At 42.3% G+C, this 17,139-nt stretch overlaps 1 protein-coding gene across 1 annotated transcript in view; it reads left to right on the forward strand.

The window, feature by feature from the left end:
- LRRC1 (leucine rich repeat containing 1) overlaps positions 1 to 5,663 on the forward strand; it is a 129,725-nt gene extending 124,062 nt beyond the window's left edge. Inside the window, exons 12-14 of the mRNA XM_003789653.2 lie at positions 1,325 to 1,497; positions 2,316 to 2,452; positions 4,251 to 5,663. Coding sequence (XP_003789701.1) covers positions 1,325 to 1,497; positions 2,316 to 2,452; positions 4,251 to 4,409 — 469 coding nt within the window. The 3' untranslated portion in view covers positions 4,410 to 5,663. The remainder of the gene's footprint in view (positions 1 to 1,324; positions 1,498 to 2,315; positions 2,453 to 4,250) is intronic.
- The last annotated feature ends 11,476 nt before the right edge of the window (positions 5,664 to 17,139 follow it).

Raw genomic sequence — 17,139 nt, forward strand, 5'->3', positions numbered from 1 at the left:
TGCAGCTTCTTTTCCTATCTCCTCATACAGTTCTAGTTTATTTCCCATAACGTCCGTCAATTCACATGGTATGTATGTCTGTTAACATGATATTAATCTGTTAGTGAGATATATTGGTAGACTTCCCACATATGTTAACTGGAGGTAGGTGTGTGTCTCTCTCTTATGAAGTCACATCTATAATTGATCCATAATTTAATAACATGGAGCTATCCTTAGAGTGAAAAAAAATCTCTTAAACCTTAAATTACTAGTTTCCACAAATGTTTGGTTGTTTTCAAAGTGATTAAGTCGAGGAGTATGAGGCATTGTTTTTTACTAAAGCAGGTTTCTATCCTGGGCTCTGTTGACATTTGGGGCCAGATGATTCTTTGTTGCAGGCATGTCTCATGCATTATAGGGTAATGAGCACCATCCCTGCCCTCTGCTCACTAGGTGCCCAAAGCACCTGCCCCCACACATGCCACATTCCCACTGTGACAACCAAAACTGTCCACAGACAGTGCCAAATGTCCTCTAGGCACAAAATGGTCCCTGGCTGAGAACCACTGCACTGAAACAAAGTTTTCGAGTACCATGGGCAGTGGTCTTTACTAAAGAGATTTCACTGGCTGCAGCCAATCTGTTGAAGCTTTGTGCAAGCCCGAGGATTAAGGTGATCTTTAGGTGTCACATCACTGTGCTTTCAGTGCTCTCCTGTGCACTGCCTCATTTGAAACTGAAACAACTGGGTGTGGAGGTTAATTATCACCTGGGAGGCTGAGATGTGGGAGCCCCTACAAACTGCAAGATGAAAGTTTAAAATGGAATACCTGAAATAATCTCCCTGGAGAAAGCAAATGGAGTCCTTGCAAAATGGTTTTTAATCTTTGTTTTAACAACAGCTTAAACTATTTGGCACTCCAGGCATCCCCTTCCTTTGCTGGGCTCCTGGAAACAGATAATCCCGTGGCCACTTTCCAGCCCTGCCTGTGAGGCTGCTGCCATTGAGGTAGTAAGAACCCCTGCTTCTGGGTCCTTCCACGGTCAGCCTGACTTTTTTTCCTAATAATGTGTCCTGTAATTTCCTCTTTTTTTTTTTTTGCTCTGGGCCCTACAGGTCCTGATGAGAGAAGTGATAGCAGAAAAGGGAAGCACAGTAGCCTTCTCAGGAATCTACTTGCAAAGGGTATATCAAGTATCTGATTGTAAACCTTTTTTTTTTTTTAACAGTTTGAACCAAATCTCAAGAAACTCCTTTTAATTTTTGTTACTGTTTTTATTGACAGGAATTGATTTAATGATAACATTTGACGTCGCTTTGTGTCCTTTTGTTTTACACTAGGTTGTTGCATCTGCCTTTCTCCCTGACTGCCTTGAAGTTGAAGGCTCTGTGGTTATCTGACAACCAGTCCCAGCCTCTGCTTACGTTCCAGACAGACACAGACCACACCACAGGAGAGAAGGTTCTAACCTGTGTCTTACTTCCTCAGCTGCCTTCTGAACCTACTTGCCAAGGTGAATTTAATTGAAGGGCAATATTCATGCGGCCATGAGAATGCATAGAAGCTAAACTCCGTAAGGCTTTTCACCCCCACACGTGACTGTGCTCTGTCTGATCTGCACCTAGACCCAGCTCAGGTCACGTCACATGGGACTTGGGTGGGAAAGTTCTCTTGTATCCTTGTAGAAAAAGGGCCACTCATGCTTATCATATCTAAAATCCCGTAAATGGCCTTTTGGTCCTGAATTAGAGCTAAGGCTGAAAATAGGATACGTCTAGAAGAAGTAACAGAGTCTCTTCCTAAAAGCCAAACAGAGTTCAGAGGACTAGTAGTTAACACCACTGACATGCTGCTGGTGAGCCAGTGAGTTATTTTGAGTCATTGTATCTTTGTTGTATATGTTGTGTGGTTTTAAAAAAATATTCACTCTAATAGCAAAAGCTGTCGTCAAGCCTTTGCTGAGACCTGGGTTTGATAGAGGAGACCTGAGTGGCCTGGGGAAAGTGGGAGTCCACATGGGAAGGCCCCAAAGCTTCCTTGCCCAGCTATCTTGCCCCAGCTATGTTAGTTGAGCCTCTAAGGCTCTAATGAAAAAAAGTGGTAGAAGTGTCACTGAGGAAAGTGCTAGTGTCCGCCACGTGCAGGCCTGTTTCATTTTAATTTTTAAAGCCAAAACTTAGAGGTCAGAGACAATGGTTGGCCCTGCTTATTCCTGAAGTCGTGTCCCTGGAACTGCGTATGGGTTCTGCCTCACAGCCACACAGTTACTGTTCAGTAGTCGCCGGGCACATGAACCAGGGTTCCCTGCTGATGTGATCTTCATCTCTACAGAGAATCTGCCTCGCTGTGGTGCTCTGGAGAGCTTGGTAAATGATGTCTCTGAGGAAGCCTGGAATGAGCGTGCAGTAAACCGAGTCAGTGCAATCCGATTTTTGGAAGATGACAAAGATGAAGAAGACAGTGAAACGGTATGATAATGGCAATTCTTTGCCTCCTTGGAAATTCAAAATTAAAAGATTGAGTCTGGGCTCTAATAAGGATTTTCTTACTTTCAAATAGTATATTTTCTACTTTGCATTCAGCATTTAGGAATTTTTTACAAGACAAAGTAGATACTTCAAGGTACTGAGTCACAAAAGGTAAATAAGGACCTTCTGTTGATTTGTTTGAATAAGTTACAATGCTTCTTTGTAATAGTTCCCTCTCCTACTCCCCCGATTTTCTTAAAATTAGGAATCTTTTTTTGAGGCAGAGTCTCACTTGTCACCCTTGATAGAGTCTCGTGGCATCTTAGCTCACAGCAACCTCAAACTCTGGGGTTCAAGTGATACTCTTGCCTCAGCCTCCCAAATAGCTGGGACTAAAGGCTCCCACCACAATGCTGGGCTATTTTTTCTAGAGACAGGGTCTCGCTTTGGCTCAGGCTGGTCTCTGAGCTTAGGCAATCCACCTGCCTTGGCCTCCCAAGTGCTGGGATTACAGGCGTGAGCCACGGTACCAGCCAGGAATCCTTTTTGTATAAGTTCCTAGTGAATGAAGTCTCTTCCCACCCTCCACCCCCATTTATGGCTGTGCCATGTTGACTCCATTCACTTGTCACAACGTGACTTGGTAACAGACTTTCATATAAGCAGTTACCTTCACCTTTGTGCAGAGTGCCTATGATCTTCCTTTTGTTCAGAAATCAGGAATAGAGTTGGAAGTACCATTCACTGTTACTTTTATCTCTCAGACATCCAGCATCTCTCAGAATTGGTGACAACTCTTCACAGCTTTCTACCAGTTGACTTTGGCTTCTTAAACTCCTCATGTTAATTGACATTTTCATTAGCAGCGCTCAGAGGGAGTACTTACACCCCCCACCCCAACAAAGAGTGGTTTTGAAATTATTGCCTATGGTCTTTGTTATTCCAGCTGTCTCCAGATGCCACTTTAGGCAATATGGTAGTGGAGTGCAAAGTGGGAATTAGGGACGACAAAATAACTTCAACATAAATGACTCTTTTAAATGCTCAAAACTTGTGTAGAGTTTGATCAATCATTTCTCCATTTCCTTCATTGCCTCACTTTATTAACCTTTAACCTGCTTTGGTTCTTCCTGAAGCTCTGGGTAGATCATTTGAAAGATGTAAATGCTCTTTTATGAGTTAAAGATCCTGAAACATGTCAAATAAGAAAATATTTTAAAAGTCACCCCTACCCTGTACTTATTGGCCAGCACTGTGGTCTTTTTAGAAGCACGTGAACTTTCATCATTAGGTCGTATAAATAGCAGAGCAAAAACATAAGAAAATTTTCTCTCTTGTTTCCCTTTTCCTTCACCTCCCGTGCCTTAAGGACTGAAGGAACCCAGAATCGCTTTGATCGTAATAAAGGAACATTATAGTGATTTTAAATTGAGGAGTTTTTCATTTACTTCTTTCTTTCTTTGCTCCACATTCTATAATTCTATCTTAAATTAAAAAAGAAATTCTTACTGTTCATGGAACCTTATTTTTATTTTACACTAATCTCATGTTTTTAAAATTATTCTTTTATTCTAAAAGTAATCCTTTTATTGTAACTAGATAAGTTATAATGAACTTTCATCTTCCATTAACTAGCAGTGAGCAGTTGATAAATGCACTTATTTCCAAAGAAACCTTTTCCACCCACTTTAACTCATAATTTCTAAGAAGGTAAGATTTGTATTGGAAGGCTTGAAGCTGCTGCATGTTTTGAGAAAGTAATGGAATAAAACCCAAACACTCCACCGTTTGTTTTTAGAGAACACTTCTAAGGCGAGCCACTCCACACCCAGGGGAGTTAAGGAACATGAAAAAGACAGTGGAGAATTTACGGAATGATATGAACGCTGCTAAAGGACTAGATTCAAACAAGAACCAGGTCAATCACGCCATTGACCGCGTGACCACTTCCGTGTAGAGCTTCGCCTCCAAGTCTTACCTCCTGTGTCTTCCTCTGCTGTCGAGATGTCCCGCCTGCTTCTGAGGAGCCCCGTGCCGTCCTCGTCCTCACCAGCGCCGCAGTCATCGCCCGTGTCCAGTGTCGGGATGCTGCTCCCCCGAAGAAGTGCCTTATTCTCAGCCCTCAGCCAGTCAGTGCTCAGTGGTCGCCCGGCGTGAAATTTTGTAGTTTCAGTTGTTTGTAATAAGTAGAATACACTACTGTAAACATCTGACCTTTGTTTTTATCTTCTATTGGGGTGAGGGAGAGCAGGAAGGGGAATTTTACCCTCCTCCCTTCCATATAGTGCTGGGACATTTTAAACCCAGGTTTCTCTTGGACCTACTGATAAAAGATAGTTTTATGTATGGGGGAAAAATGACACTTTTTAAACCTTTTTGGCAGCTCAGATGGTGTAAATTTAAGAATTTGTATAGGTATTTCATAACAAAAAATATGTATTCTTTTTTGTTATTTTATCTTGAAAGCGGTACATATTTTCGTATTTGTGAAGAAAAACAAGTCCTAAAGTATTTGTTTTTATTTGTACCATCCACTTGTGCCTTACTGTACCCCGTGTCGTGTCCAACCAATTGTAAATGACGGCAGCCTCGAGCAGTGAGAAGAGAATGGCATCGTGGTACTTTTAAAGCAGTGTTGCATTTTAATCAGTAATCTACCTGGTGGATTTGTTTTTAACCAAAAAGATGAATTATCATCGGTTTGTAAATTATGTCAGTTGATTTTTTTTTTATTGAAAAGATGAACCAAAGGATTAGACTGCTAAATTTACTTCTTACATTTTACCTTTCCATGAATAAGTTTCTCGTAGTGAGCGCAGCGTCACACGGTACCTTCTCAGAAGGTGTGTGCCATTTGTAAAGTAAAACAGAGCAGAAGGGCACAAAAAGAGAAAACTGGTTCAGAAATGCCGTGGGGGAAATAAATTATGTAATAAAATGAAAGTATGATTTTTATTCAAGAAAGCTTTAAAAATTTTATATGTCCAGATATAAAACCACAATAAAACAAAATAACCTACTATCATAATAGAAATGTTGTTATCTTTGTAAGTGCAATTTAATTTGTAAATAGAGTTTGGATCAAAGTATGACAGAATCCTGCAAGATTTAATTTTAAATCTGCTAAACTTAAGGGGTGTGGGGATAAGTTTCGGTGTGTTTATGTTGATTTCTTTTTTTCTCTGCTGTGATAAAAGAGAAATGAGACGTGTCAGTCACTGTGTGGTGTCTAGGAAAATCATGCTGGGTTTTTTTGCACCTCTGTGAAATAAACTCACCCTGGACATTGGCCATATGGCTTTTAAAAATTATTTTGTACGTTGATGACCGTAATTAGCTGAATTCTTTGACGGTGTATTCATTAAATATTTAAATTACTGGTCTGTTTGAGTAACTCCTGGGGCACCTGCGTTCACCTGTTCTCTCACACGCGTCACTTGGGGTTGTAGCTATCTGGCCCATTGGACGCCTTAGAAACCCATTTTCACCCAACCTAATACAATAGCTTCTTTACCTTCTCTGCATTTACTTGTTGAGTTCACTTAGTTTTTTAGGCTGTGTGCATTTTAAAAACTATGATTGAGCTGAAAGTTCATGGCGCATAAGTGATTTTCATCGAGTCACTTTTATACCTTGCTCCTCCTGTGGGGATCTATTTCCTTTTCTCCATTTTAAGATCTTGGCATCTTCTGTATAAGATGCTGACACTAACTTACGGGCTGATTACATACAAACAAATCGGTTTTATTTAATGAGAGTTGTCTTGACGAACACATAGAACTTGCATGGTGTTTTCTTGTTTGTTTTTATATAAATCTGACCCTTTCCTGCTCAGTCTGTCATGGCTTTCGTGTACTAGAGGTGGACAGATTGGTGTGTGAAGACTTAAATTTTTCTAGGAAATTTTATGTTCCCTTTGATTTATCTGGTTTGCTTTTTTGTTTTCAGTTTGGGGGATTTTATTTGTTTCCCTCCTTCCTTTGAGAGGGAAACATTACTTTCCTCTAAACCTTTTATACCACACGATACTGGGATGTTCTTTTCAGGATCCTGGACTCAAACTTAAGCTTCATAATGGAAACAGCACCAAGCTAACGTTCCAACATGAAAACACATCAGGCCTTTTTAAAGAAGGCCTCTCTTTGGTTGGTATAAGAAAAACTTAATTATGTAAAAAGACAACCCTTCCCTTGTGAGCCCAGAGCAGAAAGTTCCCGTCGCAGGAGAGAGTTATACAGCACGGTCAGCTACCACGCCCCTCCTCCTGGGCCCTCCCTTTAGGAAAGGGAGGGGTACAGTAGGCAGCCTGTTTGTCTTGTGGGAGTGACAGGTATTGGCAGGGAAGGAGGTTAGTATGACCTGTTTACCCACTTTTTCTTGTAGCCTTTTAATTCGTCATTGTAGCAGGAAATTATGCCTCAGTAGGTAAGATAGCCAAAAAAGTTAGAGGGGGTGAAATAAAGTCCTAATCAAAGTCATTGATGATAGAAGCAGAATGGGTAAGAAATCATAAAATGTTTGCCTAGATGTTGACCTTTTTTTTTTTTCCTGAAAAATTAGGAGGAGTGGTCCTGACCAGCTCAATCTTTCTATCTAAAAACTTGCTAGCTAGCTGTCAGGGAGACCAGAAAATGCAGAGGAAGCATTCCCGCCAGCCTCACAGCAGGGCCTCCGTCTTCTCCTGTGAGAACCCCCTTGCCCAAGGAGACACACTCAGTGGATGGGTGGAGGCTGGGAGGATTGTTTGTGTCAGACCGTGAACAGCCAGTCCTAAGCCCGTACAGACGCCGCTGTGCTAGGGGCCCAGTGCTGGTGTGTGGTAAGGTCTGCACAGACGCTTTCTAACAAGGGACTGTGCACTAAAACCGCTTACTAATGGACGGTGATTAGGGATGTTGCCACTCAGTGACGTCCGCAGAGAGTGGAAATCTCACTCCCACTTACAGTTGTCTTACCTCATCCAACTTTCCAAAGGGCCAATTGAAAACAGCACAAGCTACTTTTTGTTATGGAGAATTCAAACTGTAGAAAAGTAGAATTACGTAAGGGACCTTCCTATACCTGAGGCCCATCTTCAACAAGACCAATATTAAGCCATCTGAAAAGAAATGTTTCAAAGTATATCCATAGGAAGGTAACTGCACAATGCAAGGTTTTATTTTTTTTAAGAAACTCAGGAGAAGCAGAGAGTGAGTGTGCCCTTTAACACAGCACTTTGCAGTTAAAAATCTTTGCGAGTCCACAGAGCATGCCACTGTCATCATAGGCGTGTGGACGTGGCCCTACCACGGGGTAGGGACAAGCTCTTTGGGTCCTTCATCTCTAAAATGGGGCAGGAATACTTAGAGAATTAGAATGAAGTTAAATGGGATGCATTAAACAAGCTCTCAGGAGGTGGGTGGCTGCTATGACAGGTCCCACTGTTATTATTATAGTAGTGTTATTAGCAACTCGGCAGTTCCTACCACCAAACCCACAGTATGTGATCAGATGGCTGGTGTTCTCAGGAATGAGGACATATTCTAGCCTGATGGGAACTTTATCTGAAAATGTTTTACCTGTGGTTTTATATATAGACTCCTGAGTTATGTAATGGATGAGGGAAATTTTGATTTGTCCGTTGGGTTTACTTACTGGGAAGCTCAGCAATAATGGTCTCACGGTAACCCCCTCATTGTAACTGGTCTTAGTAACTAGTTTACCTCAAGGCAAAACTAGTTCCCAGCACGAGCCCATTACATGCCTGGTTGAGAAAAGGGTCTCCTTTCTCACACAGTATCCCCCTCTTTGCGTGTCCTCATTTTCTAGGTTTGGGTCTGTGGGGCTCTTTTTGTCTTCTCCCTGTTCCACTTCACTTTGGGTTTTCACACCTCTCTCCTTTGCACCTCTTTCTGTGTTCAGTCTCCCATCTCTCAGACAGAGGCCTCGGGCTTTTACGTATTAGAAGGGACACGTTGATTTAAGGCACGAACCACCCATGGAGAGAACCTGCTGGAACAAATAGATGAGCCGCCTGATTTGGGCGGTGTAGAGTACCCCCATCTTACTGGAGTGTTGTCAGGTTTGTGTTTTTTGTTTTTTTTTTTTTTTAAAGCAGACGGCTGGGTGGAAAGGGAAACCAACCAGAAGAACTTGATCTGGTTCCTTTTGTTCAGCAAGCTGCGTGAAAGGATGGACATGAGATTTTGTGCCTACAGGTTGGCCAGGAGGACAGTGTAATTTTAAACTTCGAGGGTGGGCAGTCTCTCCAACAGCATGGATTTTAGCCAAGGGCTCTCGAGTTCTGACTGGGCAGGAATCTAAATAGGTTGATCCTCCAAGTTTCTTTGGAGGCATCAACATTTCTAAACGAAAACCAACTACCTGTTCTTACAGTGAGATAGGGCTAGAAACGATGGTGGCCAATTACTGAGCACCTTCTGTGTGCCCCACACGACCTCTCTGAACGCTGTCTCCATTTTCAGAACAGCCTCGTGAGGTAGGAGGTGGCATGTCCATTGTGCAGTGAGGAGGAGAAAGACACAAATAGTTTTGATAACATGCATAGGATCCGCCAGTGACAAAGCTGGAATTCAAATGCACCTGTCCAGTATCCGGCATCCATAATCTCCATCCCTCCTTCACTTTGCTTTGCTTTGCTCCCCCTCCCCTAGCCAAAATCCTGCGAACTTGTGATTACATTTAGAATTGCATTTATGGTGGTGGAGATGGTTCTGGTTTTATTTATTGAAACGATTCAGGCCTAAGTTATAGAAAAGACGAGTATGGAACTGAGTGAGATTTATGCAGAATCAGGCTGTTGGGTTTTGTCTACTTGTGGTTGCAAATAGGACTCTACACCCTGCACACCTCTCCTTCCCCTCCTCACCACTCCCTGTCATGTTGTCCTGTGGTACCTGCTATGGAAAAGTTCCTGGATTCTCTGCACCCATCTCAAAATGGTGCAAATCCTAAGAACCTTAGGAGATAAATTATTTGGTTAGTGGGTAACCAGGGAAAAAAATGGATATACTTTCAATGTTAACTGGAGTGGCAGTTTAGTAATTGGCTGAGAGAGCTGTAACTTGTTCCAATATTGGCAGTTAGCTAGAGTGAGCTAATTAGGAATGATTCTTATCCTCTCTACCTTTAATACCTTTGGGAAAAAGACAAATGGTGAACATTTGGAAATCCCTGGTGCTGCAACTTGACCCTATTTGGGGGGAAATAAGAAGGGGGACTCATGATTTATTATTTAAAGTCATCTTTTAAAAAAAGTGTTATTGTGAAGTATTTGAGAAATAATAATTGCTTCCAGTTAGAAGCTACCATTTAATTAAAGAAACAAAAAACAGGAAGAATAGAAAAATTGTGTGGCTTAGTTGTGTTCAGTGTAATTTGAAACTGGCTCTACTAGGCGGGCAGTAGAAAGAAAAGGCCTTATGCATCTACACATGCCTAGAAACCACCTGCTTGTACCAGGGTATAATACCACGATACCCCACGCCTAATACATACACCATGTAAATAGAGACTGGAGATGCCTTTCTTTAGATGAGATCTCAAAGTAAGTCATAAATGAGATCTTATGGCTTTAAAAAAGCAGCTTGCAAAAATTTGCTGAAGCATCCCGTAGGATCTAAAGAAGCTATTCATTGGAAATGGGCTCTCCTGGGAGACACTTTGTTCCTGTCTGAATCCCGAGCGTCCTGTGCTCACTTTCATACACCTGCTCTTGCTTTCTGCCCTTCCTCAGCTGTGTCGTGAGTGCTTGTTTGTTTAAACCTTGCTCAGCACTGCTTGAAATAACAAAACAACACACTTACTTGTCTGGGCATTGAATGTTCTTCTTGATCCTGCCTATTGGCCCAGGGGCATAATAGGTGGGGCGAGTTTCGGTGTTAGTTTGGGAAGTTTCGAGAACAGGGCCACGGGCTGGGTCTGTTAGGTTGAGGTTGCTCTTGGTTTTAATCATTTTGAAACATCTGAGGATCAGGAATATTGCCATTGATGGCTGTGGGAGTCGTCGTGCTCGGGCCCTGCCCCTTTCTCACACAGGAAGGCAGATGCAGTTGGGAGGTGTCTTACAGGTCCCTGACGGGCGCCGAGCAAACCTCTTGTCAGGAGCTCTCTCCCCGACACCTGAAAGGTGTGCACAGGGAGAAATCACCAGTCAGTGAGACACCTGCTGAATGCCCACGCCCTCCCCCTCGCAACAGCTGTGTGTGTGTTGGCGTGGGCCAGCAGGTGAAGGCAGTATGCCCCTGGGACCTGGGTGATAGCAGTCCTTTGGGAACCCAGAGTTTGTCACCTGTGGTAACTTGATCCTGGGCAATTTCCCTACCTCTTATTCCACGTCTCAGTGCAGCAGATCCAGGCAGTGGCCAGGCTATTAGAAGACACGATGGCAGGAGCCACACGCGGAGCTCCTGGTGTGTTTTCCTGTGCCCACAGCTACTTGTGCTTTGAAGAACTGAACAGCTCAGAGGCGAGACCAAACGGCGCTGGCTGCCTGTCTCTACCCTTAGCTCCTTAGGGTTCTGCAGGGCCACCCAGGGTGGCTTGAGCCTGCCTTGTGCACCATCTTGTTGCACCCCAGCACCTCCTGTAGCATCCTCTTTTTCTTAAAGGTGATACTGTGTGGTTGTTCCCAAACTTGAGAATCCCCTTGTGGCCCCGATAAAGCAGATTGCTGGGCCCCACTTTTCAAAGCCTCTGATTCAGTAGCCCTCGGGTGGGGGACTCCAAGAGTCTGCATTTCTTACCAGTGCTCAGGTGCCCCTGCTGCTGCTGCTGGCCCAGAGAACACACTTAGAGAACCGCTGCTATAGTGGACCAGAAAACCAGATGCTTTGGCACTAAGCAGAGCTGGATGAGTGCTGTGGCTCTTAATGCTGTGACCTTGAGAGACTTTTCTTCATTTTCCCAAGTCTCAGTTAACTCATCTGTAGAATGGAAATAACACCTAGTCAAGACTTTCTCCAGAGAACTAGATGGCAAGGTGCAAGGTTTTCAGTTATTAGCAACTTTCTTTGCCTTCCTGAAACGTGTGCACAGCGGCTCCACGTGTGAGCGTAAGGGCCTGCGTGTTGGTCTCTTTAGTCACATGCTGATCTTCAGGCTCTTCTTGTTAATATAGTCAAAGTCGTAGGGGGTAGAGGAAGTGCTAACAGAAGCAGAAACTGTGCTTACCTGTGGGTGAGTGCCCACGGGCAAGGCTGAAAATGCTGGTGGCCAGATGAGAACATACTAACCATCCGCCAACACGCAGTGGACTTCCAGTGGGCAGGACCCGAGACTTTCTTGTTTGTTTGTCTGTGCCTGAAGGCTGTAAACACACAATCTTCTCTTATACCCAATCAACCCTGGTATCCCGGACTGGGAAACGTTCAACCCCACTTCAGCATCCAAACCTCGCCTGCATTCTTCGCGCAGCGTGACCCCTTTAATGCCCTTGGGAAATACGTTGCCTTATTCATCTGTTCCAAGGGTTCAGTACTCTCTCCAAATTAATTCTCTTCCTTGTCACTCCAAGGATGATCCTTAAAATAGGAAACTTGTGTGGAAATAACTAGTGATATCTAGATCAATACATAAATTTTATTTATTTTGTTTCAGATTGATATGAGGGTACAAATGATGTTACATTGTTTCCATCTCTTTGGTATAGTTCAAGTGTGATTGAGACCTTCACCCAAGGGGTGTATTATATACCTTTACATTGCTCCCATTAGGTGAGTGCTTACCAATTACTCTCCCTCCTCTCCATTCCCTTACCTCCCCCTACACTTGAATTTAATTGGGTTTTTCTCTCATGTGGGTGTGTAGTTGTTTACCCATGGTTTCATATTAGTATTGAGTACACTGGATGCTTAATTTTCTGTGCTTGTGATACTTTACTAAGAAGAATGTGTTTCAACTCTATCCAAGTAAATGCAAAAAATGTGACGTCTCCCCCTTGTTTTATGGCTGAACAATATTCCATGGTATACATACACTACCGTTTAGGAATCCATTCCTGTGTTCATGAGCACTTGGGTTGATCCCACCTCTTAGTAATCGTAAATGGAGCTGTAATAAACATTCTAGTGCCAATGTCCTTATGGTAAGATATTTTTTTCTTCTGGGTAGATACCTAGTAATGGCATTGTGGGCTCAAACGGAAGGTTTACTTTTAGCTCTTCGAGGATTCTTCATACTTCTTTTCATAGAGGCTGTATTAGTTTGCAATATCACCCATACATCAATTTTAAAAGAGATTCCTTTTTATTGTCTAAAACAAAATTGCATATTGTAACACTTTTTCCAGAGATCAGAAGGGTGGGGCTAATTATTTATCGTATCATAATCTCCAAACAATTCATGCATCTTTAGGACTTGTTCAATGTAGCAGTCACTATCTAAATGATTCATTTTCCTGAGCTGTGACTTACTTGAGAACATCACACTTTTAAAAATATTATTCCTATTAAAATAGTCCAAGGGTTTTTAAACTGTGAACCTCTGCCTGTTTCTGTAAATAAAGTTTTCTTTGGACACAGCCATGCCAATTTTTAAATGTATAGGGAACAAATGACCCTCAAAGTATGAAATACTCTCTGGCCCTTTGTAGACAAAGTTTGCAGGGGTTTCTGTTCCTAGTTAGTATGTGCAACCTACTCCTTTTAGCCACCAGAGGGCGTGGGATGTACTCCCTCCTTAGCACAACCAGACACCTATTGACACTGGCTTTTCACCTGTGCGGAATGCAGCTGGTGCATTGGTCCTCATCAACAGCATAGCTTGCCCTGCCCCTTGCTGTGCTAACATGGGGATACTCTGTGACACATGCCTGGGGCCACGCCTTTTTCAGGTGGCTTAGGAGGTGGAGCACACACTCATACCCACTGCTATAGTGGAAACCCAATCAGGGTTTCCACTGCTTTTATAATCCTAGCTGAGCCACATCATTGCATTTCTCGTAAACTCTGTTATCGAAAATATTTAGCGTCCTGTAGGAAGCGATGCAGTTTTAAATTAAAACAGTGGCAAAGGCAGGTTTATGGTTTGGGTTTAGGTACTGTCTGAATATCAGCCTTATTTTATGGACAACATAAAAACTTTCACAAGGGAATTGGTGGTTTCTTTCACAAGGGAATTGGTGGTTTCCATCCCCCATTACCTGCACCCACAGTGTGCCTGTGCTGGGCTCTCTCCTCTCCCCAGATCTCACCTCCTTGTCACAGCGAGCTCCTCCAGCCTCACTCTGACCCTTTTTCTCCTAGTGCTTGCTGTATCATAAGCCACTTTGCCCCTTCTATAAACATGCTTAAATCCCTTCCTAAATAAGCAAAAAGCCTTGATCATAAGTCCCGACTATACCTGTCTTCCTTTTTCTTTTCTGCTAAAGGTTCTTGAAAGAGAGGTCTATTCTTGTTCTCCCTCTCTTCTGAATTTCCAAACTCTCTTCCCATCACTGTGGGACTCTGCAATACACAGAGCTGTGGATCTGTTCTGGTCAGTCACCAGGCCTGTATGTGGCTCCATCTGACGGATGCTGATTCAGCTCTTGCCTTTCTAGTTCTGTCTGCTGCATTTGACAGCTCCCTCATTCTCAGTGTTTTTCCAACTTTCTGACTGCAGCACAACTTAAGGAAGGAACCTTTTCCATAGCAACCCAGTAAACACATCTCTACTGCTGAAATGAGTTGCTCATAACATTATCCTTAGCTGTGTGCAGGGAACTTCATTCTTTTTTCAGGGCTGATCACAACCAAGTAAATTGATCTCATGACTCAGATGGCTTGGGTCTGGCAGCTTGCACCCTTCAGCCTTTGCCTTTCGTGAGGCTCCTTCCTCTGTAGTGAGTAATAAAGCTCTAGGAAGTATCTCACTGGTTGATTGGCATCTATGATATAGCTCATCCGGTAAGAAGTTGTGTTGGAGGAAACTCATTAGCTTGGGTGAGGGCGGAAGGAAGGTAGGGGCAAATGAGATATAATAGGTGTTTGTGGGTGTTGATGAGGTGAGGAAAGGCAGCAAGGAGAGGAAGATTGGATCTGTAAATAAGACATGTAGGGAGATCAAGAGGAAGATTACAAAAGAAGAGGAAAGAAATTTGCCTCATTGACAGGCTTGTTGTGAAAATTAACTTTTGAAGTGGAAATACAGTTTCATAGCACCTATTATAATTTTTGAAGAAAGATAATATATTATTATGGAGTAAGTATTCACATGCAGTTTTTCTTCTCCCTTATTAAAGATTAAAGGAAAAAGCCTCACCAAAGCCAGGGCATTTTCAGTAGAGATCCCCATTTTCTTTGCACTTGACAATGTATTCAGACTAAATGTCTTCATTACATTTACACATCATGTCTAGTTAATCACTGGAGATCTCTGCATGCTTCTTAGGTCAAAGTATTTCAGGCAGAACAGAACTAACCTAAAAAACAGTTCCAGTACTATGCCTGCAATAACTTCCCTGTCTAACTTAGACTCTCAGCACAGCGCCTCCTTGTTCTATATCCTTGTAGCTACTTGTTGCTCCATTTCCACTCTCTGAAATATTTTCTTTGCCATCTTTGATTGACAAATAGAGAAATTATTTTCTCACTACTATTACATGAAAGCTTATTCTAACAGTCAGTGTACTTTTGGTGTTTGCCTTACTGTTGCTGTAAGTTGAGTCCCCAGAAAATAGATTCTGAGATGGGGATTTGCCTGCAGGAGGCTTACTGGGGAGTGCTCTCAGCAATACTTCTAAGGAGCGAGGAAAGTAGGACTGGGTAGTGGGAAAAGTTAAATGGCAGTATAACTGCAACAGAGTCTCTGGCTGATCCAACAGGGAGCTCAGGGTCCCAACAGAGGCAAGAAGGCAGGCTTTGGTACCCCACAGCCAATTAGATGTGGCCTGCCACCAGAAAGGGGGCATAGACTTGGTCAAGTGAGCTTTTTTCAGTTGGGGAGTCTCAGGGGTGAGCCCTTAGCAGTCAACCTGCTCAATAACTGAGGCAGTAGGCACCTGAGTTCAGGAAGGGGGATCTGGGCTGCACACCACACCATCCCCCCACAGTTATGTTTGTCTACTCCTATAATTCTTTTGTCTCATTTTTGGGGATAGGATGTCACTCTGTTGCCCTGGCTAGAGTGCAGTGGCATCATTTTATCTCTCAGCAACTCAAACTGCTATGCTCACATAATCCTCCTGCCTCCTGAGTAGCTGGAGCTAATTTTTCTATTTTTAGCAGAGAAGGGGGTTGTTCAGGCTGGTCTCAAACTCCTGAGTTCAAGCAATCCTCTGGCCTTGGCCTCCAAGAGTGCTAGGATTACAAGCATGAGCCAACTCTGTGGGCCTACCCTGGTATTCTTAAATCTGATCATTTTCTGAGCATGTACTCATTTTAAAGTAATTTTTCTCTTGGCTGGATATAATCCACCATAAAAAAATGAAGAAATATTTTTTCAGTATTTCAAAGTATATTAGTATTTTAAAGGGTTCCATTGAATGTGTAGATTGCTTTGGGTAAAATAGATAATTTTGACAATGTTGATTCTTCCCAGCCAAGAGCTTGGTGTATTCTTCTATTTGTTAATGTCTTCTGCTATTTCTTAGGGTTTCATAATTCTCTTTGTAGAGGTCCTTCACTTCTTTTGTTAGGTATATTCCTAAGTATTTAATTTTCTTTGAAGCTTTCTTTGAAGGGAATTGCACCTTTGATTAGTTTCTGAACTTGGCTGTTATTGGTGTATGCAAAGGCTACTGATTTGTGGACACTAATATTATACCCTCAGATGTTTTCTGTATTTGTTGATTGCTTCCAAGAGTCTTGTGGTTGGGTCTCTGGGGTTCTCTAAGTATAAGATCATATCATCAGCAAAGAGTAAGAGTTTGACTTCCCTTGCCTGTAGTTTGATGCCCTTTATATCTTCTCTTGCCTGATTGCATTGGCTAGAACTTCCAGCACAGTGTTGAATAGTAGTGATGTTAGAGAACATCTTTGTCTGCTTCCTTGTTCTAAGTAGAGAAGCTTTCTGTTTGACTCCATTCAGTATGATATTGGCTTTGGGTTTGTCATAGATGGTTTCTATCAGTTTAAGAAATGTACCCCTTCTGCCTATATTTTTAAGTGTTCTTGTGAGAAATGATGCTGAATTTTGTCAAATGTTTTCTCTGCATCTATTGGTCTTTGTTTTTGCTTCTATTGATATGGTGAATTACATTTATTAATTTGCATATGTTAAACCAGTATTGCATCCCTGGAATGAAATCTACTTGATCGTGATGTATAATTTTTTTTAATGTGTAGCTGCAATCTATTAGCTAAGATTTTACATTAATATTCATTAGTGAAATTGGTCTGTGGTTCTTCTTTTTAATTGGGTCCTTTCCTGATTTTGGTATAAGGATGATGTTTGCTTCATAGAATGTATTGGGGAAGGTTCCTCCCTTCTGAATGTTTTGGAATAGGTTTTGCAGTATAGGTGCAAGCTTTTCTTTGAAGGTGTGATAGAGTTCTAATGTGAAGACTTCTGGTCCCAGGCTTTTATTTGTTGGAAGCTGTTTTACTGTTTCTTTGATCTCAAGGTTTGATATTGGTTCAATGGTTCTCTTTCTTCCTGGTTGAATCTAAGGAGATGGTGTGATTCCAGGTATTGGTCCATTTCCTCCACTTTGTCAAATTTCTGGGTGTAGAGTTCCTTGTAGTAGTCAGAGACAATCTCTTGTATCT

This window comes from Otolemur garnettii, unplaced genomic scaffold (assembly GCF_000181295.1).
Source record: "Otolemur garnettii isolate 467f Iridium unplaced genomic scaffold, OtoGar3 scaffold00035, whole genome shotgun sequence".
In the NCBI taxonomy this organism is placed as follows: domain Eukaryota; kingdom Metazoa; phylum Chordata; class Mammalia; order Primates; family Galagidae; genus Otolemur; species Otolemur garnettii.